The sequence below is a fragment of the Caloenas nicobarica genome, chromosome 2 (assembly GCF_036013445.1).
Source record: "Caloenas nicobarica isolate bCalNic1 chromosome 2, bCalNic1.hap1, whole genome shotgun sequence".
Taxonomy (NCBI): domain Eukaryota; kingdom Metazoa; phylum Chordata; class Aves; order Columbiformes; family Columbidae; genus Caloenas; species Caloenas nicobarica.
The window spans coordinates 29,896,003-29,921,587 of record NC_088246.1 but is presented as its reverse complement, the minus strand read 5'-3'; the positions used below and the strand labels follow the sequence as shown (position 1 = coordinate 29,921,587).

Genomic DNA, 25,585 nt, shown 5'->3' with positions numbered 1-25,585 from the left:
CAAAATCACGTAAGTTTGAAATATTTGGATCAAATAAAACTGTTCACTGCTGAAGATGTACTTTTGCTTACCTGTCCCCAGACAGGTAGAACAGGAGAGAAGTGGTTCTTCATGTGTTCAAGTTCTCTTTTGTATATAGTGAAATACTGCTTAAAGGTTATTTTTTTTGCCAATTTACAGTGTTCAATAAAGGCCTTGTCCAAATAGGAAACTTTGGACAACAGTTATGACAACTGAGTGGGAAAAAGGACTGTATAAGAAAATAGCAAGCATGACTAATTTTCTCATATAACCTTAGTATTTTGGTTTTGTTTTTTTAAAATAAGCATTTTTTTTAAAGAGATCCACAAGCTGAAATAAAACAGTCTAAAAAACTCCCACACCTTAAGCCCCCATTAGAAGTCATACCAGAACAATAATGTAGCAGTCACGAATACACAGCAGGTTTCTCTAGGAGAAACCTTACAAAGCCCCACTAAGGTGTCCCAAAACATCTGTAACAGACTACCTGTAACATTTGAACATGCCACAAATGTTCTGAACGCTTCAAATAAAGCCATATTCTTTGTTGTACAGCCCTGCAGTGACCAGGCTGGGGGTGTTCAAGAAGCTGGGACACATCCAGGACAGATGCCCCCAGATGACCAAAGGGACAGTCCATATGGGATCATGCTCAGCAATCAAAGCTCAGGGAAAGGAGGAAGAAAGAGGGACATTTCAGGGTGATGGTGTTTGTTGTCCTGTTGTAAACACCTGCCTGCTGACAGGAAATAAATTTGCTTCAGTTGTGCACACTCACCTATTACACTGGTTTTGTCTTGACCCATGTGTTTTCTTGCTTTCATCCTTATGATTCTCTCCACCATCCTACTGGGGGGAAAAGTGTACAAGAGACTGGGTGGGGGGTCACCTGCTGGCTGGGGTCAACCCACCACTACAGCCTTGGTTCTTAACTCAGTTCCTTTAGTGGTCCAGTCTGGCAAGAGTAATTCATTCACATATGGTGCTTAGCTTTCAGATACTCCAGTTTATTACAGACTTAACAAAATTAAACATAATATATATATAAAAAAAAGTAGATTGCAAAGTTTTTACATCATAGAATGCCAATAGTTACAAAAATTGAAATCATACCATTGAAAATACATGACAGCATGTGGGGAAAATATGGGGAGATAGGAGGAAACTTGTGAGAGATATTAAGTGAGTTTAAAAAAAAAAAAAGAGATACATGACTCAAGCTTTTTTAATAGAAAATTTAATATCATTGTGAGTCAAACAATCCTGTCTAGAAACATATTAATAATGATGTTAACTCCAGATTTTGAACCTCTAAATAAGAAGATCCCTTGCCCCAGTTAACTTACATTAATATAGCTTATATCCTACAAGTCATTCCCAAATACCCCTTGACTCATAGTGTTTATCATGCTTAAGTTGATAGATTGTTTGCTACACAGCTACAAGAACAACAGTTTACAATTCTTAAGTTACAAAAATAGTTATCACTCATTAGTATTTCTATACATATCTCAAGCTATTATATGCACACTCTGTACAGTGGATGTTAACAGTGGTTGTTTGCTTCCTTAAACAAAACAAGAAAAGGAACTAAATCACTGACAGTAAGCCCCAAAATATTCAGGCACAGTAATACACTTGCACATCTGGCACTAAATATCCCTGCCCATACAAAGCAAAAGCCATTTGAGTACCCAAAGACACATGCACCAGGCTGTTAAGACCCTTTGATGGCTGGTGGAAGAGGACAGTAAGAGGATGAGCACATTACTGCTACCCAACAGTCTCACACTCCGCTGCAGGGCCTGACACTGACTTCAACGGATTCTTTGCAGAGGACTGTTCCTGTACAACAGGCCTGTCTACAGGCTGAAAAGCAGGTTTACATGACAAAAGCTGTAGGGCAGCAGAACAAACTACCCCTCTGGTAATGACCAGAATTGTCCATCTAAAGGTAAAATAGAAAGGTGACTTCTCAAGTAGACAAACACTGGATGTTTTTGCTATACCAAGTTACTGTTTTCAACATGTTTTGGTTGGGTTTTGGCTTGAGTTTATTCTTCTCCCCATCCCTGAAGCCAAAAAACCCAATCTAGACTATTTGGCATGATCGGGGCCAACACTAACAAACGTTTTGCTGGTTGCAGTACTCCATTGTTGAAGTACATTGGTTGTACTTACATTACTTACCTTTCCTTTCAGAAGTAATAGTAAGCCTGGAAGCATTGCTAGGGTTGTGGCATTTTGTTAGGCAAGTAAAAAATTTAGGTCTCAGACCTATTACTGCTAGTCTTATTTCTCTCTTAACTCTTGAACTCCAGTCCACCTGATGTTAAGCTTCACACAGCTGCCTAGCTCTGAAACAAGTCACCAATTTTGGAAGATGCTGTCTGGGAACATACAGATGTCCCACTAAGATTTGGGAGGTGAGAAGGAAAGCAAAACCAAACTAACCACCCCCGCCAAAGGAGGAGAGAAAAAAAAAAAAGGAAGCCTTAAATGCTGAATAAGAAATTACTCTTTTTCTTTTAACATTTTCTGAATCTAGAAATCTTTCACATGCTACTCCAAGCACTATCCTTCCCATCATAAGGGCACAACACTTCAATCAGATGGTTAAAGACCTTAACAGTTCAACCCAAGCACTTAGAGATTCAGCACTTAAGCAGTTGGCTTTATACACCACATGCTAAGAAGTCTAGAGTCACATTTGCAAGGTACTAGTATGAGAAATTTTTTTCACTTGAAGAACTTCAAGGACAATTTGGAGCAAACTCAACTAAAGTATGTAGTTAAGTCTGCCAACATAAGGCTGCAAAATACAAAATAAACACCACAATGTTAATACCAAGATCATGGACACCTCAGAAGTGCATTAAGAACTTCAAAGCTACACCACACACAAAAAAGGTAGTTATGCTTGTCCTCACAAAAGATCAAGAATTAAGCAACTATCCCCTAAATATCAAGATGAGTAAACAAACTATGAATGAGCTTCTACAGGCTTTTCCCCACACCAGGAATTCAAGAGAGTAAGTGTCAGGTACTACATCTTTAGTAAGAGCACTTCCCTTTAAACCTCTCCAAACAGATATTTGATGGTTAGATCTTTGAGTTTTCTTGGTGGCTTTATTCATTTATTTTTAAAGCACCATATTTAAAATAATTTTGTTCTCCAGGTCAGAATGTTGGCCAAATAACCAACATTTTAATGCATTTAAAAGTTCATATTAATTTACCTTGTTATAATTTGCAAATTTTACAGTTATTCAATACAGAACACATTAATTTTTTTCAGTTGTGCCACTAAAGTGCAACATCTGGACCACTGTTTTAAGAGATAACTAACAAAACTTCCATTTTAAAGTGCAACAGGTTTTGGAACAGGAATTGCTACAAAGAATTCAAGTGAAAAGAATTATACTAGAAATAAATCCCTTGAAACACAATACTACCATGCCAGTATATATGTATCTGATAGTATTTGAAAGTTAGGGGGAAGTTGCAAGTTATGAATCACTTCAGAAGAAGTCCTTCAGAAACCACCTTACACACAGGAAAACAAACCAGAGGGGAAAAAAATAAAATTAAAAAAAAAAATTAAAATCACAATTCTTCAAAGCCGACCTTCTAGAGAGAATTTGTACTTATTTACAGTAAACTGAAAGGCTTGCCTTTTTATTTAAAAATCAAGATTAAAAAAAAGTGAAATAATTACAGGTCTGTCACTTGGATCTATTCCCATAGCTTGTTTACAAAGTTATACAAGTTAGTACTGACTTCCCTTGCTCCCTTATCAGGTTTCCAAGCTCAGCCACAGAAATCAAGTCTAAGTTAAGTATTCAAACTGATGCTTCCCTGCTTATCAGACAAGATGTTATACTAAGATCAGTAGTTAAATTCAAATACTTGTCTCATTTGGTTAGTAACATGCTGACAGTTTTGCAATGACATATGAGCACATGTGGAACCTTAAGGCTTTGATTCTCCTGTGACATAATTTGAGGGTTCATCAACAGGATCTTTACCCCACCCTTTACTTTTTAAGATGAGAATTCTTAGTCATTCAGTAAGTCTACTGCAAATTTATGGTGTTAAAGTTTACATCCATTAGACATCCTGAATGACAGACATTAAGAGTTGGATCTTCCTCCTTCCGTCACATACATGGAAAGAACAAATCCACTCATAATTTTTTATTTTAAATTAGCCAATGCCAAGCATTTCATGCAATATAAGATCCACAGATTTAAGTACTCATTTTGCTCAGCCTGTCCACTAAATTGTCAAATGTCAGTTTGAGTCTCAAGACTGTGTAACAGTGTAGCCTCCCCTCTGCCATACTTGTTCGAGCAGCATTCACTACTGTCACCAAATAATTCTGTCATTGTGTCATTCCAGTTATTTTATATCACCTTTTATACTTTGAAGAAAAAATTGCTTTAAATAGATATAAATATCTACCTAGAGCTGGTTTTGTTGTTTTTTTGGTTTTTTGGTGGGTTTTTTGGTGTTTTTTGGGTTTTTGTGGGTTTTTTTGGGGTTTTTTGTTTTGTTTTTACTTAAAACTCCACCAAACCACCACAAACCCAAACAAACAAAACCAATACTCTAGGTGTAAATGCTTGGGTCTAAAAGAAAAAGCCCTTATCACTTGCTGGCAGACTTCAGATCTGACATGATTTGAACCAGAATTCTCTCTCAACTCTCCAATATAAACAAATCTTTCTACAACAGGTAACACAGAAGAGCACACCTCTCTGCTTCTAGCTAGCTCTCTACTGTCCTGGCCTTCAGTTATCACCTCTGTCTTTTCAGGCTATCAGACAAGCTTCTGCATGCATTGTCAGCCACAGGACTGAGCCTCATCTATACTCTAGGAAGATTAGAGTCAATTGTGAACTAGTTTTTGTTATGATTGTAAGCTGTAATAAAGAATGTTTACTTTTCAGTGCCCAGATTCAACAATAATTTTCAGAATGTAACTACAGTAAGTTATCAGAATTGATTATTCCAGTTCCAGAAGTTCTCCAAAGCTAAAAGTGGACATCTTCATCTTATCAACATTTATATGAAACTGACAGTTCAGGTTCCAAATTTTTTTAAACATTCAGTGCTCATAGCAATTCAAAGAGGAGAGCTTTTTGTATGGTTACTTAATTTATTTTAAATCATTCTTACATCATTGATATTCTTCCCCCACTCACCCAATTAGGTCTACCTAAGGAAGGCCAATAAAGGAAGAGAGTAACATAGACGTGTACCTTCACTGAAATACTGGAGCATAACAGATTGTTAGATGCAATAAGTTACTCAGCAGCCTTTTCCATAGTGTTTATTGTCAATTCATTTTATATAGCTTATTTCCAGGAGGTGGGCAGCATAAAAACTGAAACATCTATTTAAAAAAATATATTAATCATTTAAATGTAAGTCTCAATAGTACCTTCTTACAGCTGCATCTTGTCTGTTTCTGAAATAAAACAGTCCTGATCTAGTTAATTAAAAGTTTTGTACCTAATCCATGCAACAGTCAGCTTTTAGAATCCAAGCAACTTTAGATCTGAAATTTATAATCACCATGTTTGATAATAACCCCAGAAATTCTCACAGTGCAAACTAGCCTACTGAAACTATTTAATAGCTTTGTTATAGGTCAGTCTCATGATTACATCAGCATTTACTCCTACAGCAAGAATTGCTTTATTCTTCCTTATGTAACTTCGATGTGGACTGTGAGTGCTCTGGAAATTCAGATAAATAATGCCTTGCTTACTGAGCCTGTGCACTAAATATACACCCCCCAACATATTAATGCTTACAAGTAGCTTAGGTACACAGTATATTAAAACAATAAAATGATGAAAATTTACAGCGAGCTGCCCAAACCCATGACGAAACAGTTTGCCACCTAGTTCCAACTACAGAATCTTTATTTTAATAGCTGTGCTCAGAAGTTTACTAAAAACCAAAGTAAAATGACACTGTCAAAGTCTTTACCCATTAATTTTCCAGAGTCTTTGATTTTTTCCTTTGTCAGTAATGATTCTTGGGGATATTTTTTGTTTTGTTTTTAAACCCAACTTTAAATCTAACAATACATATCCTTTGTATAACATCCCCGAGGTAGCGGGGGGAATAGAATGAAAAGATGCCAGATTCTAGAAGTTACACGCTCAAGTATAGTGTCTTCCAACAGAGCTTTCCTGGCTTTCACAGGCTGCATGTCACCTCTAATCACATATAGCAAATGAAAAGTAGAATCCCAAAATAAAGAACTATCGCCACTGGTTTACTAGTAGAAGTTTCACACCCAGTAATCTTGTTACTTAAGTAGTAATACTGCCAATTTCGACAGTAAAATAGCAAGAACTGAAGTATAAACTTAAAATTTCTGAGTATCAATTTTTCTAAAATGCTCATTAGTGACACATTTCACCTAAATACAGACATACACACAGTTACTCTAAGTTGATGTACCACACTGTAAGGAAAGGTCCCAATTCAGTTCAAGAATCTGATATTCCCCCTGCCACCACACAACTTGACAGAACTGCTTACAGAAACTGAAAGCAAACAGAAGGGGAAAACACAACATTTAACAAGTGCATCTATATACATTTTGCACGTTTTCCCTCCTTGCACCTAAAGTGAACAGATCACCATGTTCGCTATGCTTTACATGCACATACCCTCCCCTTCACGTAGTACCAGTCCTGTTCAAATGAACTCTGCAAGCATCAGCAGCAGTAATTCCACACTGATCAACAGGTGCTTTTATTGTGGAGGCTGAAGTACATTTAAATATTCTGACTGGCCCAGCTGGTAGGTTGTATTTCCTCCACAGTCCACATACTGGTATCTCTCCTGGGATATTTGCTCAGAGTGGCCAAAGTAAGAGGTTGTCACTGTCACTCTTAAAAAGAAAAAACAGAGGAGATATTTGTTTTGCAAGAGGCTTGAGCTTCCTATTCTAAAGATCAGTGTTTTAACATCACTAGAGGTTTTAGGGAAAAAGTTGCAGAACAAAATATGTAATACTATTAAGAACAAAATTTTAAATAAAGTTGAAAACAATACTAGTTTACCAAGATAGACTTTCTCCATGAAAGACATTAGGTTCCTTGAGAACAGATTTTTTTTTTTTCCTAAAGAAGATGGTAAAGCTGAGCTTTACTCTATAATACCTTGCTTTGCAAAGAGAAAGCAAATTATTAGACAAGCTAAAGCATGTAACTGCTTCAAGATCATGAAGATCTCAGCAATTTTTGAACAGTAGCTGACACACAGACTCAATTCGAAGTATTTGAGACCTTAGCTCCATGGCTACAGCCCAGCTGCAGAACAGATCCAGAACAGGTGGAACTGTTGTTACAAGTGTCTTTACCAGAACCTGCCAAAAGACACAGCTCAGTTTCATGAACTATGAAGCTACTACACTAGAAAGCAGGTTGATTTCATTTTATCTATGATGTACAGAATTAAGTATTTGAGCAATATTTCAATGAGAATTACATGGATTTTGAAGTTGCTTTCAAAAAAAAAGGAAGTTTCCATACTTACTGCATCATCACTACTATGTTATGCACTTTGATAGATGCTAAAGTACAGAAGTCACTGAAAAAAAGAAAAACAATTGTTAGATTTGCATCAAGCTTTTACAGGTGATTATCTAAAGAGCAAGAACTGTGGTTTCAACTGGATTCTCCTATGTGCATATATGGAGACTATAGAGCTGCTAGCAATGACAACTAAAATACTTCTTGAAAAACACTGCCAGTGACTGCATATTCACCTAGTCTACTTTTATATACATAGTCTTGTTTTCACATGAACTATATTCACATGTGCTTGCTTACATGTAATGCTTGCCAACGAAAGCATTCTGTGAAACTAATCAAAGTTAACCTGAACAACAAATTAAAACACATCAATATCAATTAGTCACTAATGAAGACTTTTACTATGAAGAGATATAGACAATAATTTGTTGCAATTCCACTTCATGTAACATCTATATTAAGGGAAATTTAAAACAAAAGATAATAAATTTTTTACAATGGGGGTGGTGAAACATTGGAACATGTTGCCCAGAGAGGGGGTAGATGCCCCATCCCTGGAAACATGCAAGGCCAGGTTGGATGGGGCTCTGGGCAACCTGATCTGGTTGAATATGTCCCCGCTCGTTGCAGGGGGTTGAACTAGATGAGCTTTGAAGGTCCCTTCCAACCCAAACTATTCTATGATCAATGCTATGCCAACTTCAGCATCTTTTCTTGTAAAAGCAGCAATTTAATAAAAAAAAAAAAAGTCAGTCTCGAAGGCTTGCTATTCTTGGTCAAAAAGTACCAAGAACTTTGGAAAGTAACTTTTTTTTTTTTTGCACTCATCCACTTCTGTATTATGCACCATGTCCTTTCAACAATCTGCAGAGATTTTTCAAGTCAGAGTTATTGTTCGCTTGTGAGATACCCTGTTAAGACTTACATCTTCTGATGTGCACTTATATACCAGTTATACAGAGCACTAAGTAAGTGTAAGCCTTCCCCTCCCTCCTCCTCAAATCAATTGCCCTTGGTCACAAATTTTATCAGCTCTGGAATGAAAAGCATGTGATCAGTGCAACAAGATTGCATGGCAGCCACCCACAAGATTTGCATGCCATTGTCATTCTTTTCCCCAGCACCAAACATTATAATGAAGTATTGAACAGTGAATAAACACAAGTGATCCAAATGATATGAAAATACCAATAAAATAGTTTGGTATTAAAAATACTTTTATATTGGTATGTATAGTAATGACAAATATTTGGAGTCTTTTTTTCCTGCTAGGCTTGAAACAGGATTTAGTTAGACCATAATACCAGATACTTTCAGTTATAGTAGTTTTCTAATCCAAAATATAGACAACCTGTAACATCATATAAAGCCAGCTTGTACCCAACAGCACATACTAGCCAACAAGCAGAGAGGTACAACACCAACGTAATCTCAAGTCCAGAGTATCTGGAAATAAGTCTTTTTTTAAAAAAACAAAAGCCCCCAAAACAAACACACCACACAGCACAACACTGTAGCTAGGAAACTACAGTGAAGGTAAACGTCACATAGAGCCAGTCCTCTAAAACAAATGTATGATTCTGATTTCATCATACAGGCCTGCTGGAGCTAGGTGATTGTATGGAGACACTTCAGGTCTGCAAGATCTCCTGTATTCAGTCTAAGCTGATTTTACAGGACAAAAGGACACACACTCTCCAGGATCCAAACAAATAGCTAGTTATGACTAACACAAGACCTAAATGGACTAGCTGGGGAAACATGAAAATGTGATCCACTAACCTACAATACTATCTGTATTACCAAGATTATCCTAGCGCCTTCCTTGGAAATCTAAATACTTGTGTGTGGAGAAAAACCCCAAATAGTAACTAATACAAAACCTCACTAAGACCAGCTGAAGCTGTCAGCTGCGTGTTCAAACTAAGGAAGTCCATGAGCTGTCTCCAGGGTTGTTTCACACAGTGAACCCAGGCTTTCAAGACTCACAGTACAGTGAAAGAGCAGAACCCCATCAACAGCAATAACTGTTAACAGGTCAGGAAGATGAACTAATACCAACTGTGTAACATACAGAAAATCTGGAGAAAAATACAGTTTCGTGTGTGGGTCAAATCCTGTTCAGGACATTTTAAGCACATCACAACAAAGTTAGTGAGTGCTGCTCACAAGCACTAGGACCTTGCTGTATCAGCCTGTACAAGAACCTGGATCCTTAACTGACACAAACTTCTATAGTTATGGGTCTCTCAGTACCAGTTATAGCCCATGCTTAGCATCACTGGGCTGCAATAACAAATAGTTTAATACATGTATAAAACATGTATTAGTCTGCTTTTCCAGCAATGTTCACAAACGTCTGCTGTGCATGTTACAGACTGCTGGCACTGACATGACAGCTTCTCTGCCTCTGCTCCAGGACAGCACGATCTACCTCCACGCTGGACCACCTTGTTGCACACCATTGCCAAGGCTACAGCTGTCAAGCAGAAAAGCCTTAAGTCCATTCAGTTCAGGCCACCGGCAGAGCAGCTTTTGCCCCTCCACATCTCTCTATACACCCAAAGTCATTCAGGTTTTGTTTTTTTTTTTTTAAGGTTAGTCACCAGCTTGCAGTTAAAAGTTGCAGCTATTGTTGGCAACAAACTCTGAACAGCATTACTGAAGTTAAGGTCACAGTACTGACCATGAAAGAAATTCCAGTGCATTATTGCACCAAAAGCAAGACTACGTAGGTATTAACATCAGCTCTATGAAGGCCACACTTATTATTCCTCATGCATCCCAAGTGCAGATTCACAGGATTCAGGGTTTACATAAACCTAACTTACATCCCTTTAAGTGACAGAAGTATAATAAAACACCTTCCGCTTATTTAAAGTTAGGTCCCAATTTGCTATTTTATATCTATTTATTCCAACACTTCAAAGCTATAAAGGTTCTCTCCCACCCCAAAGGAGCTGCAATCCACTGGAACTGCACACAGACCAGAAGTTTCAGCAGTTAACTCTTTCTGTTCAGTCTGAATTTCAGTGTAAAAGTAGTAACATTTGGTTTTGTTACCAAGATATACTGAGCTAATAGTATGCTGGTCAAATGAACTTTCAGAAGCTATGAATAAAACAGCTTAAAAGTTCAAACAACAGACTGTAGACACTGCTTACCATTGTGTACAGACAGTCTGAAGAAAAGAAATACAAATTAGTCTCTAATTTGCATAGAATTAAATACAAATTCCCTCTACTACCAGAGAAGTTTGTGGGAAAGTTACCAGAGAACATGTTGGGGGAACACACCTGCACTTTCTCCTCCCAAAGCAGTGGGTCCTAGCTATTGCCAGGGCCTAAAACATTGGAATATAGATACCACTCAAGGTGGTGAGAGCCAGGTACAGCAAGCTGTGAAACTACTGAAACAACTGTGGTTCAACTATTTCTCAGTACTATTAAACTCACAAAAAAAAAAAAAATGCCTCAACATCTCTGCAAAAACATTCCTGACTTTGAAAAAAGGTAGTTTTTAGCACCATTGTAATTTTTACTAAGACCCAAGTGATATTTAGAGGTGAGTACACTTACAACATGTAGCTCATTTCATCTTGTATGACTGTGGGCACCATATAGTCAATCTAAAAAAAAAATAAAAGTAATGAAAACACAAATGAGTAGATTTATAGAAGATGATTAACACTCATTCAACTTTGAAAGCCTGTCCTATTTACCTGCTTCATATCCAGAGGACCAATGTTGGTGATGTTGTTTAGCCGTGCTTTGCCAATAACTGTTTTTGAAAACTGAACTTGGGCTGTGATATTTGCCACTTCAACAGAGTAATAGTTGTTGTTTGTTATATTTAGAGTGTTCTGGAAAAAAAACAAAACAAACATAAAACACTAACAGTTATCCATTCTGATGAGCACACATTTTTAAATTTGTGCCTGAGACAGGAATATCTGAAATTCTGCAAGTACATTTCCCTGTCTTCTAGGATTGGTAGCAAGGAGGGTAAGGGACAACAACTTAAAATCTTTCTCAGTTTCGGTGGGGGGTTTTTTGTGAATATATTGAGCAGCAAAACCTCTGCACAACTTCCCTGGTGACCACCCTCCACTGGAAATACTGCATTTCTTCTTATCCTCAATTATTCCTTCCAGGAAATTTAGAATCACAGAACCTCAGCTCCCTCGGCTGCTCCTCATACGACTTGTGCCCCAGACTCTTCACAAGCTTCACTGCTCTTCATTGGACTCGCTCCAGCACCTCAATGTCTTTCTTGTAGTGAGGGGCACAAAACTGAACACAGGATTTGAGGTGCAACCTCACCAGTGCCAAGTACAGAGGGACAACCACTTCCCCCATCCTGCTGGTCAGGCTATTTCTGTTACAGGCCAGGATGGCTGTCATTTAGCTATCACAGGACCTTCTTATCCCATAGCTGCTTTGCTCTATTTAAAATGAGGAACTCTACCAGAAGTCTTTAGGCAATCCTATATTGACTGCATTACCAAAAAGTCAAGAAGCATGTGAAGTTTTATGGTGGATAAGAAATCATTTTTCCTCAAACCCAGTTTTGATAAGATGCATAACACCAGGACTGTATTTAACAGTGTTCCTACATACACACTCTACATGTCACTCATATTCCAAAAATAATGCAGGGAACTCCAAAGTCACTGTTTCCATGAGAAGGAAAGACCCAATGGTAGCTTGCAACTACACCTCTATTAGCTATAGCTACAGGAACCAGTCACAGCAGGTCCAGTTACATTTTTCAAACTGGTCATTGTATCTGCTTGTATTTAAGGCACTAAACTGTCACAGTAGTACCTCTTGTTGCATTTATCCATTACAAACACCCAAGCAGATAACTAGACTTACCGTAATATTTAGATATATTATACGTCTACTCTGTTCGTAGTTGACATATACTGACTTCACACCAATGTATTCAACGTCGATTGAGCGAGGAAACAAGAAGAATACGGCCAGCCCAGAAAGCAGTAAACATACTGCTACAGAAGCAGTCACGTAGAGCTTTCTGGGGAATAAAAAGAACACATTTCAGAGTCAAAAGCACATTAAACAATAGTGGCATGTTATTTTCTTTTAAGTGATAGGGAGCATGACTAGTCAATACAACTAGTTCAGTCTATTTCTAGCTTCCATTAGTTTCCAAAGGAGGGGAAAAAAACCACTGTGTTGCACTTCACATCTCTGTCTCAAATAGAGAGATGTTACTCTTGTATATACATCAGAAATCAAGTGTCAAAACATGCTGTTATCCCAACATTTGTAACTTACAGAGGAAAGTGGAAAAGGTAAATATTTATGTGCTTTGAAACATAAGCACTTCCTCTTAAAATTTATTTATAGCAGAACTTGTGTCATTCTGCAGGACTCTTGCACAACGCACCCAGAAAGAAGAATAAAAGCTCTTATATGCCTCACACAGAATTCTTTGTCAGAAGAGACTTTTAAGGAAAGCGTTAGGCTCCTGCTAAGGAACAGGAAATTCGCAATTAACCTAACACAAAAGGGGTGTGCATGTATGATAATAAAAAATACACACATAAAAGGCTCAACTGAAGCTCAAATTTTCTCAAAATTAGAACACTAAAGTAACACGTTTCAAATTTGTACTATTACTACATCAGACATATGATCGTGGATAGCATTATGTGAAATTATTGTATTTTCTTTCCCAGCACTCATTTCTGTTTACTACAGAAACATCCAACAATTAAGGAAACAAAAACAACAAAAAACCCCCACAAACACACACACCAAAACCACCCAAACCAAAAGTCAAGACACCACACACACTCCCCACACAAAACCAGTCAGAACAAGAAGCCCTAAGCACTGTAGTTAAACCTTTAAGTAGATCGTAGAAAAGAAAAAATTACATATATTACATCAGAATGATGAATTTGTTGATTTTGCTAGCTGCTCAGAGCTTTACAAATTAATTTCCAGGTGACTTATTTTGTAGGAGTGGCCTAAAGAAGTTATCGCTTTACTCAGACTTTTAACACTGGAGATATATTTGCTTAGATGAATCAAGATGATACAGAGATCGATCAATAAATATCAATAAATATCTACATGAAAAGATCATATAGTATTACTTGGCTTTGTAAGACATACTGTGATGGGAGTACACACACCTATTACTCAATAACTCTCCAAGACTTAGAGGTTAAGGTTGATATCACAAGCAGGATTCTTTCAATACTGAATGCAAGAAAACATTCCAGTGACTTTTGCTTGATTATTCTTAACACCATCTCCTTTAAACTGCTGAATTTTAACTAGAAGAGAGGAACTAACTGTAGATTCATGTATCACGACTATTAACTTACGTTCTTCTTGGCCTCAGTCTCTGATCACTGTATGGAATTAATGCTACCAGCTGATTTTCCTGCCCTGGAAATAAAAACACCCTTTCAGAATTTAAACAAAGAATAAGTATTTATTTGAAGCAACTGAAACAATAACACCCATTATAACTTAATGGCACCAAAGAATAAACACTAAAGATAAACATTTACATTCCAGATAAGGGCCCAAGCAGAATATTTCTGTAGCTTAGGTCACTTTCTGAAATAGATCACGGCTTACACAATGTGGAAAGGAAAAACCACCAAGCCCACAAAGACCAAAACAGTAGCAAGTTCTGCCTCTGTGCTGCATACATCCTCACGAGGCAGCATGCCTCTGGCACAATTCTCTCAGAAGAAATGGAGGTACACAACAGCTTTCAGCTCTCTTTACCAGACTATATGAAATCACAGGAAAAAACGTTCAGAAGCTCAGGCAGTAAGAACCGATCCAGAAGGTATGTACTCTTCTGAAACACAGAAGTCAGGTTTGTTTAAAAATAAACACCTATATCAGTTTGGCCAGCTTGGCAACACAAGTTACATATGCACTGTATTTTGGAAGTCACTGGTATATATTATACAACCATTTCTTACAGGACTGAGCTGCAGCACCCTGCAAGTCAAAGAAGTATCTACTGGAAATTCTCCAAGCAACAAGTTACATCACTAGACAGCATTTTTAAAAGGGGATATCTTAACAGTAGAAATAAAAAACCACAACTGCAGATGTTTTAAATACATGGACTACATCTGCTTTTATAGCTTTTGCTATTTACTCTACAAGAAAACGGAATTGAGATTTATCTGTATGAGAAGAGAGAGGTCTCAAGACCAAGTCAGATTTGCATTTTTTAAGTCAATTGCAGAACTTGGCCAGCATTATCACTTAGCTAATCAACCATTATATCACATGACAGTCATCCCTCCTAGTCATGCAGTCATTCTGTGAACACCTAATTTTTCCCCTCCTCCCTCAAAAAAACCCAAACACGATTATTTTTTTTTTAAAGTACTGAGGAATAATTAAAAAGACAGTCTTATTTCTTCTAATAACTCAACTAAAAGTTCTAGCTTTAATAGTATTATTTCATTAGAATTTATGGACAACACGCATTTTTAATAGTTACTGCAAAATGTTTAATACTTAAACAAATGTGAGTTAATTTATCACATCCAAGAATCCTCCAAAAAATAAGCTTTTGAACATAAGAATCCTGCTATTACTGCATTTTAACTAGCACTATAAGTTTGACATCAATATTATCAAATATTTCAAGTTACCAAGCAAACCACCTTCTCTGTAGTCTTTTGGTTAAGATAATTTTTAGTTGCATAGCTTTTCCACACTTCAAATTTGCTGAATTCAGAGGTACTCAAAGACTACATCGTAGTATAAAGTTTAACAGCTAACATACAAATCTCTTATTTTCAACCGTTTAAACATTCTGAGCCCCCTGCCACTTATTCCCATGTGAGACAGAAGTATTTGTGAACTATACCAGAACCGAATTTGAGTGAAACACAGGTACAAGGGCAACATGGCACAGACATCAGCCAGTTTTCCCAAGCTGCTGGTCAAAATCAGTTCTGACAGCTTTTATACCCCATAATCTATGTTGAATAAGAGTTCTGGCAAAAGCAACACAGTCCCAAACATTAAACTTTCTCATCAGTTCCTCCCCTCATCAAAGGGAAGATCTTACAGCTGAAGCAGAAGGCTGTGCTTTGGCACACTGCATTTGCCACTCTCCCCTTGCCCAGCTTCAGACATCCTGCATTCTCCTTTCAAAGGTCTGTTTCTAAACAGCTATTCAGGTGGCTTATCATATAGAACTGTAATAAAGCAGAATGTTTTATTAAAAGAAAAGGAAAAAAAAGGATGAGGGCACCAAGCAAACAAAACTAGAGAGGAAACAGTCCAGGAGGTTCCTGGAGTGTGCAGAAGACAACTTCCAGACACAGTTGGTGAGGGAGCCAACTAGGGCAGGTGCCCCACTGGACCTGTTTGCAAACAGAGAAGGACTTGTGGGAAAAAGTGATGGTTAGAGGTCATCCTGGGCACAGCGATCATGAAATGAAAGTTTTTGATTCTCGGAGAAGTCAAGAGGAGGGTCAGCAGAACTGCCACCTTGGACTTCTGGAGGGCAGACTTTGACCTGTTTAGGAGGCTGGCTGGCAGAGTCCCTTGGGAGGCAGTCCTGAAAGGCAAAGGAGTCCAGGAAGGCTGGTCTCTCAAGAAGAAAATCTCAGAGGCACAGGAGCAGTCTGTCCCCATGTGCCCAAAGACAAGCCAGTGGAATAGACCACCAGCCTGGCTGAACAGAGACCTTTGGCTCGTGCTCAGGAATAAAAGGAGCATTTATGACCTTTGGAAGAATGGGCAGGCAACTCAGGACGACTACAAGGATGTCATGAGGTTATGCAGGGAGAAAATTAGAAGGGCCAAAGCCCAACTAGAACTTGACCTGGCTACTGCCATGAAAGATAATGAAAAAATGTTTCTATAAATACATTCACAACAAAAGGAGGGCTAGGGAGAATCTCCATCCTTTATTGGACTCAAAGGGAAACGTAGTGACAAAGGATGGGGAAAAGGCTGAGGTACTTAATGCCTCTTTGCTTCAGCCTTTAATAGTAAGACCAGTTTTTCTCTGGTTACTCAGCCCCCTGAGCTGGAAGACAGGGATAGGGAGCAGAATGAAGCCCCCATAGTCCAAGGGGAAATGGTTGGCAACCTGCTACACCACTTGGACACACACAGGTTTAAAACATGTAGTTAAAAAAAGATGCAATAAAAAGTCACAAAACTAAAGGTTTAGAACTTGCAACAACTAGGGATATGTGCAAATATAAAGCTGAGAACCAAGGAACACTAGAATTGTACAGACAAGAGAACACCTAACAGGTAACAGTCAAAGCTGGCCCAATTTATGTGTCATTCATCTAGTGCAATGCTTAGTACTAAAAAGTCAAAAAGATGAAAAAAATTCATCTTGACTAGGAAAGTTACTTGTTACAGATTATTACAGTTACAACTGCACAAGTTTATGAAGTAAATTTATAGGTTAAAAAGGAAATATAGAAAATTTACCTCGTGGAATTCTTCCTGTTCCCTGGCAAGTTGGGCAGGTGACGCTGTCTCTGCCTGTAAATTCCACATAGGGAAACTGCGATACGTCTCCACATCTGCCATCTTCGTTGTGCAATTCTGAGTGAACTAACCCATTCCTCATATTATCGGACACCGTGCCTCCATCATAGCCATCTTCCTTGCATGTGTGCATAGGCAGGTGAGAAAGTGATTTTCCCATGTCTAAAGTAAGAGTCAGAAGAAAGTTTTCAGGAAGAACGATTCAAACCCGGCTCACATTTCCTTCCACATCAGGTAACTGCTTGTCTACGGTCATTACTCCAATAAGACTCCTGTTGCCTTCTGATCCCTTATGACCTTCAAAGCATTAAGGCCTAGTCAAACTGGAATCAATCCCAAACTGTAACAACCTGAACTAACCGGGACATTTGTTCAGACCATCTAATATGCTCAAGAGGTAGGGGGATCAAAAAGAGGCTTCTATGCTAGAACAGTACAATAGCTGGCAAAAGGTTGCAACAGTCTTGCAGTGCTTTTCAAAGAGTTGTTATCATAGAGACTTTCATACAACATATCAATCTCTATGTAGAAAAAAAAATATTCAAGACTTTCTTGCTCTAAAATCCAAGTTCACAATTTTCAGTTGATTCGACACACACTACAGGCCAAATTCTAATAAGCTTTTAAGGTTGGACTTTTTTTTTTTTTCCTGAGAACATGGAATCAGCTACTAGTTTCCAAGTTAGAAACATAGGTCTCCAGGTGTTTAAACTGATGACAGTAAAGGAAAAAAAATGGGAGCTACTTTAATGCAGCTGCTCCCAATATATAGCACTTATAAAGACTTGTTAAAAAAAAAAAGTATTAATCACAAAAGCATTTTTTGCTGCCTATGGAAATGTAAACATTTTCTCATTACTATAGTTTTCCAGCCATACCACTGAAAACACCTTGAAACATAGAATACTTGAAATTTAAAGCCATGCAAGTGGAAACCTTCCTAAGTAATTTGACAAACACCAAGAAGTCCCAGTTACTGTTTCAGTAAATATCTAGCAATATTTTATTCATTTAAGTCATGGAACCCTTACAAGAAGGAAAACTATGTATCCTCATGTTGATACAGCACTTTTTAAACATTCTACATTTTTGGAGCCATTCAATAATGGGAATTATTGAAATAAAATATAAAGTACTGAGTTCTTGAAAAAAGTTCCCTGAAAAAGTTGTTGACAATTATTCCACATGGGGTTTTTCCTTGATGTTCTCCTTGTAGCTGACCTAGAGACTTTAGGCTATGAAACTTGAGTCTTGCAGCTTAGGCAACAGCTGCCACAGTTACAGGTCTGAATACTTAGGGATCAATCCCTGGTGCTGTTGCATTACAACTATTCAATTTACCTGCTCTACTCATGGTAGGCTCAGACTATGTCTACATTAACAACTAAACACACAGAACAAGCAGCAAGTCCACAGAAATAAACAGTTAACATCCACAATACACATGTTTTTGTAGGTTTATTTCATACTAGCTCCAGTCTAGGCTGAACACTCACTGACAACTGAAGTGCACTTTCTAGTTGTAGCTTCTTCCAAAAGGAAGGGAGTTCACGCACTCCCAGGTCACACTGTGACATGAACCAGAGTGCAACAAGTAAGGATGATGGGGAACTCGCTTCAGGAACACACCCTTAATTTGAATTAAAATACTAATGCAGGTGTATCCTCCAATGCCAACTGTACTTGCGCTTCAATAATTAGAACTTAATAGTGTTTTTCTGCAGCCACAGGCATGTCTCAGTTCACAAATGAGAAAACAGACAATGTTCAAGTGAAAAGTGTTCCTTCAGCATGCTCTGCCCTTTGTCCCCCCCAACAAACACAGACCCTTATTACAGCTGACCCAAACTCAAGAATGCTTTGATTTTTTATCCAGAGCTTATATGCTGAACAACAGTAGACCCAAAAAACACAGCATCTTTATATGTGACAGCCTCTACACTGTCACCGGAGTCACAAACCCTACTTCCTTAACAGCTGTGCTTTGACTCAGTCTCTCCCTGGTAACTGATGCACACACTCCAGTCTCCTTGGACTTGTCTGAGGTTTCCTTGAATTCACTGTCTGTCAGAAAGAATTTGGTAAATTAAAAAAATATGTTGTGATATGGGAATTGCATTTAAGACTGTGTCCTTCAGAGTGCTATGGCTCTGCAGCATAACAGTACATAGACAAAACCCAAACGACGTCCCACGCACACAGAAACACCACATCTTGAGTTACACATGAGACCTGGGAAAAATACTTCTTGTTTAGAAACTCGGTAAAACTTCAAAGAGTTAAACTAGATTGCTACACTTCTTCAAAGAGTTAGAGTGGCATTTTTACCCCTTATATGCAAATATATAAACTTGAAGTTACAAACCTACTTCTTTTTTAAAACAGGAAAAGATTTTGAACTGCAACTATCTACTGGCCCGTCAGCTGTGCCTGAATCACAAACGCCTCCAAAACAGAGAACGCAGCAGGGTCAGGCAATGACTTGGCAGCCACAAACTTGCTCGGCACAGGTGGGCACCCCCAGTGCCGCCCTTCACAGCCCCTTTAGAAACCCACCTCTCAGACATAGCTCGCTCGGTAAGGCTGACGCTGCCAAAAACACAGAAGTCAAGAACCTCCCTGAGATTCAAGGCCCGTCAAGCCAGAGCAGCAGCTGCTCTCGCAAACATGGCGAAGTTACCAGCCGGCGGGCGCAGACCAAGGCCCGGCGAGCTCGGCCGCTACCGGGCTGCCCCGGGCCGGCCCCGCAGCCGCCCGGCCGGAGGTCTCGGCGCAAAGGGGGGCGGGCAGCGGCCCCGGTCGCCCGGCGATCAGCAAAGCCCCGCCGCGGGCCTGCTCAGGCCTCGCCGAAGCCCACGAACCGCCTCAACAGCCCCCCCGTCCAGCCGCGCAGCTCCGGCAGGGCCTCGCAGCCACAGGCCGCGCTCAGCCCAGCTCCCGCCCCAGGCCCGCCGCGCCCCCCCGCAGAGCGGCTCTCCCCACCTGCGGCGCGGGCTGGGCCGGGGCAGGGCGGGGCGGGCTGCGCCGGGCACGGGGGGCGGCAGGACCGCAGGTTCTAGGTGCGGCGCAGCTGCCCCGGCGCTAAACCCCAGATCCGGGGCGTGCGCAGGCGCGGGGAGGCGGGAGGCGGTGCCGCTTCGGGCCTGTCCCGCCGCTCTCAGCTGCGGGCGGTGCTGGGCCTGGCACACCCAGGGGGCGTGGGGGGTCCGGGCCACCCCTCTCGCCGCTGGCCGCTGCTGCCCGGCCGTGCTGGGCCGGGACGTGCCTCCCCTGCTGGTGGGCGGAAGGCCCGGGAATCGCGCAGAAACCAGCGTCCCCAGCGGGAGGCGGTGCGCGGGCCGAGGGGTGAATGGTGCTCCCGGGCGGAGAAGCAAAAGCAGCAGAACGGGCAATCGGGAGGCGGTGCAGCCCCTGTGCGCAGCTGGGGGACGGAGGGCCCGGGGGTCCCCGCTGGGTTTCTCTGCCAGCCGTTCTCTGCTGCTCTGCCTGCGGCTGTGTGCTCGCCGTCCTGCACGTCAGCACTGGGTTGTGTTAATCGCGGGGAAAAAGCGGTTTCTTTTCTTACCGCAACTGAGTTTACTTCGTGGTGCCTTCAAGCCACCACTGTTATTTTCGCTTCCCCGTTTGACGGCTCTGGTGGAAGTAGCTCGCTATGCTGCGCTCCGGGGGAAACGAGATGCTCGAGCAAGGAAGGCTGTGGCATATCAGCAGAAAAAAGCTCGTAGGAAACTAGACACTACAACTGCAATTCAGTTTTAAAAATCCTGCATTGTACAAGGTTGCCTGTGCAGCTGATGTATATTCAGGCCATGAGCAGTGAGATGTTCTCTGAGTGATTTGCCGAGGCAAAATGAGGCACATTGGAAGCAAATGACTTGTGATTGTTGTTCTTCATGTGTGTGCCTCTGGTCCATGAAAACCACTGCCCCGTGCCTATGGCAGCATGGGAGAACACTCCTCTGTGGGGATGTGGGGGCACCAGAGGGACAAGAGCTGCACAGAGGGGACACGGCGCGAGATGAAGGAGGCTGGCAGACCAAGGAGGAGCTCTGCCCAGTTTGGAGCCTCGTTCCAGCTGCAGGAATGAATCAGGCTGGGGGAAAACCCTGTGATTCACATCTGTATCAAAGTGCAAGGGCAAGCGTGGGGGCAGGGTTCAGGGAGAGGATGAGGAAGCAAGGTCCTTAGGACAGTGTGGGGTGGGTCAAGGCACCAGGATGCTCCAGAGGCTCCAGAGACAGGCTGCCTCCAGCAGCCACCCACAGCTGGTGCAGGTGTGAGGCCACCTGTGGTACAGCTCTGCCAGCAGCACGCCCAGCACCTGGCTGCATCTCCAGGAAACGATGAACAAGAAAATAATGTTCCCCCACACCAACATGCACTCAGAAAAAAAGGTCTGAATGTATCTTGGCCTGGGCCAATACCAGCCCATTTATTCCCTTTATTCTTGGAATGTCCTGGTGTTTTCTGTGAGTTTAAGAGGTCTCAGCTAGCAATAGGCCCTAGCCTTCATTATCCAGTCAAGTAAAGGAGAGACCGGCGTGCTGCTTACTGGTGGCTTGACTCTACTTCTCTAGCCAGGCACGGTCAAACTCCTGGCAGTATTGGTGAGACTTGGGATATCCCTTGTCCCTCAGGTAGACCTCTGTCTGAGTCTTTGGCCCATCACTGTTCAAGGTTCCTGATGTATCCATACAAAGAGCCCTGTGCAGCAAGATTGACCACAGTACTTTCTGTGTTCCTAACTATAAAATTATGTGTAAGAAACCTTGAACAGAGCCCTTGCATGTTCACAACCTATATGGAGCTTGCATCTTGCTTCAGAGAATCAGCAAATGCCAAATGATGTGAATTTGGTAGGCTTGGGCCTGGCTGTTGGTTTCACTGGCTATGGGCATTTGGCTCTGGCTCAACTTTGTATTGATCCAAGGAGCACAAAACAGAGCATAAAAAATTGTCATAGCTTCCAGCTGTGGAAACAGAAAGTGAGAACACAAAGTCTTTGCCTTTTAGATTGTTTTAAAGATTAGTGGCAGGCAAGCACATTGACATAAATCATCATACAGCACGGGACGTGCCAGAGAAGGTCTAACAAAAAGGTGTTTGGGATGGCTTTAGGAGGTCATGCTGAGTTCTGGCAACTCGAAGTTACACAGTCTGACAAATTCTCTCAATATGAATTTATTAGAAGGAAATATTCCTAGCAAGTTTGAATTCACATGGAGATTTTGATCAAATAACAACTTGTCACCTTTGACTGCAGCAGTTTTTATCCAACACTTAAAGCCCTTGAACTAATCTATAAGGCCTCATGCAGGTCAGGATCTTGCAAGGCTACCCAAGAGATTGTTTCCTTTGCCATGATAGATTCAACAGTTGAAATCAGGATGGGCTTTCCATTAGTTCTCTCTTACTGTAATCAATAGACATGTTTCCTATTAAATACTTGTTACTACTCACCATAGCCTTTCCTCTGTAGCTCTGATATTTCCAGAGTGCTTTTTCCCCACCCCGCCTTTCTTTTCTTTAAAGCTGTCATGATGGAAGGGAACATATCTCTGGATATCTCTTTGCTTTGTGGTATTTTTAGTTACGAAGTACATGTTAAAGGTATAATTTCAGAAAGAGAAATGGAAATACTGGAAGGATCTGGCTCACCCATTAGCTGCTGCAAGTTCATCCATATAATTATATAATATATGAATACATCACATCAATATGTAAAGTGTATTAAATATACTGTATTTGTTATAGATTAATGCAAGGACAACTGAGAATAAAAAAATATGAAGGTGCTACGAAGTGTCACACCCTCTATGCAGGCTCAAAAACCATGAAAAATATGTTATATACTGGTAAAAAACATGTACATTAGAAGCACGTTAGAAGTCCTCGAATATGTGATGAGATGCTTAAAAATGTTACTGAAGTGGGCCACTGAGCTTGGGCAAATCAAGACAGGGTGATTACAGAAAGGGTATTTTGCACTAAGGAAGTGCAGGCTGCACAACATCCAATATTTCCACTTAGTGAACTGAATAGATGATGTGAATCACGAGTGGATGGGGATTGCAAGCTTAAGCAAAGATGCAGAAATTACTCAGTTCATAAATGCATGGTAAATAGGTGGGATGCAGTGCTAGTGCTAGCAGGATTGGTATGAAATGGAAACACTCATCATGAACAGAGGAGTTAATATCATCACCTTTGGACTGAGCTATGGGACAACTGCAAGTAGTACAAGTTCTTAGTTCTCACAGATCACTAAATGGGTGAAGTTTGTACTTTTGGTAGTACATCAGTAAAGAAATCCAAGCGATTAATCTGCTTTCAAGTTGTTTTGTGGCTGGGACATGATGAGCGAGTCGTGTCCTTGAAAGGGCTGAAATTAGCAATCTCTATAGCAGCCAATTATGCCGGTGTGCAGGCTCCCAAGTCCTGTGAGCACCTGCAACAGACATAGACCCTAGAAGTACCAGCAAAGAATCCACTAGCATTGGTTATCTGAAGAAACTTCACACATTTATTGCATCCTTCAGAAATATAAGATGTGAGCGCTGAAACTAGTGAAACTTGGTTTCCTGTGGATTTGCCTGTAGGCTGTCTTGAGTATTTACCTGAATTATAATAATATTTTCTGTTATGACCTCCTATACCTAGCATATTCTCCTGCAGAGCATTCTGGCAGCAACATGCAGGCTGCCACATTCAGAAGTTGGAATTTGTAGAAATTTGCTGATTGCATGGAAAGTTATTAGGTGTTAACTCCTAAATGTTCAATCCCTAGTGTCTCTTCTGCCTATCTATTTTATGAAATTTGTATAAACTTTATTATCTCTCAAACTCAGCTGAAACAGGTGAACACCTTTGGAGTTATTGGAACTTGGGACACAGACACACAGGCAGAGAGATTGCATAAACCTTGTTTTCATATAGCCTACCAGGCTACAAATGGATGGCATGCTATCTGAACACTGAGCTAGGTACAGAACCCATTTTACTTCCAAGCTACCTCCAAGTCCAGAAACTCCCCCTCAGCAAAAACAAACATACAAACAAAAACCACCACCAACAAAAAAACCCAATAAACCCCAACAAAAATAATCTGAAAACAATGACCTCCATCTGATCTAGAATATAAAGAAGGAATATGGGTGATTGTGGCCTCCTACCTATCGCTCACGGGAGGGAAGATACTTTCTCCTGTAACTACTTTTAGGTTGATCATTACATCACTGCAGTTTTTGTATATAAGGGAAATCAGGCTTTGCAGAAGTGTTACAGCTGTCTGTGTAGATTGTTTTCCTCCTTGCATCTATCACTAGTTCATGAGGACACCCAGAAGAAAACTGTGATTCCCTATATGATGGTTTTCTTCTTGAGAAACTACAAATCAGAGATACAAATTCACTTTCTAAAAACAAGAACAATCCTAATTGTTTGCAATTTTGCCCTTGATTCAATAAAATGGCAACAGTCCTGTTTTTTGCAAGTCATCCAAATTGTAGGATGCACTAGACAGTTGTATGGTGGTTGCAATGGTGATTTTTGCCAGGTCTCACCATTGAAAGGTAGCTAAAGTCACACTCAGGCCAAAAAGGAAAAAAAAAGAAAAAACAACCAAAAAACCCCAAACCAACCAAACAAAAAAGATAAAACACAAAACAAAACAACCAACCAAACAACCAACCAAACAAAAAAATAAAAGAGAGAATTCTACAAGGCATTTCAAATTTAGATGTACATAATCTGAGGCAATCTTGCTCCAGGCACAGGATGTTAAGACTCAGCCTGTCATTTGATCAGGAACATACTGGTCACTTCTGATGTTGTATCCTATGTCCTCAGGCTGCTTTGAGCTGTAGCTGCACTAAATGTAAATAATTAAATATATATAATAAAACCATTGTATTAATGTCATCATTTATTGCAGGATGACACTAAACCATGGCAGATGCTCTCTGTTAACCCCCCGCTCTTCCCACTAAGGAAAGGTAATAAGAGGAAAAGGGAGAGAGACTTACAAGTTGGAAAGTTAAAAATGCTTTACTAATGCTACTAATAAATAGAGAAAATAATACAAAATATACAAAACCAATCCTGAATTTCCCGGGGAAGCGCAACATTGCCCGTGGCAGCGCAACATTGCCCGTGGCAGAGCTGGTGTTGCTCTGGCGGCTGCAGGGCAGGTACCCAAAGTCCTGGGCTGGATTCCTCAGTAAACCGGAACTGGATTCAGGGATGCAGGGTCTGCAACCAGGCCTCGGACCACAGGCACAACAGGCAGAGTCCTCTTCGGATGCCGGCCATGGTCGAAGAGAGCGAGACCCTTGTGATCTCCCACTTTTATAGGGTGTATGACGTGTATGGGATGGAATACTTAGTTGGTCAATTTTGGTCACCTGTTCTGTCCGCCCCTCCTTGCAAATATGCCCCTCTCACTTATGGGACATGCAAAATTTATCAGCA

The 25,585-nt window shown here is 40.4% G+C and overlaps 1 protein-coding gene across 2 annotated transcripts; it reads right to left on the bottom strand.

Moving 5' to 3' along the window:
- Nucleotides 1–1,087: 1,087 nt before the first annotated feature.
- Nucleotides 1,088–20,214, bottom strand: TMEM106B (transmembrane protein 106B). 2 transcript variants are annotated; one of them, XM_065629687.1, is made up of 8 exons: nucleotides 20,099–20,214; nucleotides 17,057–17,278; nucleotides 13,945–14,008; nucleotides 12,461–12,620; nucleotides 11,305–11,445; nucleotides 11,162–11,211; nucleotides 7,585–7,638; nucleotides 1,088–6,937 (listed from the first exon to the last, which is right to left on the bottom strand). In XM_065629687.1, the coding sequence occupies exons 2-8, from the start codon at nucleotides 17,274–17,276 to the stop codon at nucleotides 6,799–6,801; spliced, it is 828 nt and encodes a 275-aa protein (XP_065485759.1). In that variant the 5' UTR covers nucleotides 17,277–17,278; nucleotides 20,099–20,214; the 3' UTR covers nucleotides 1,088–6,798. The 2 variants fall into 2 exon arrangements, with proteins under 2 accessions (XP_065485759.1, XP_065485760.1); XM_065629688.1 differs by lacking the exon at nucleotides 20,099–20,214 and adding an exon at nucleotides 19,673–19,752.
- Between the last annotated feature and the right edge of the window lie 5,371 nt (nucleotides 20,215–25,585).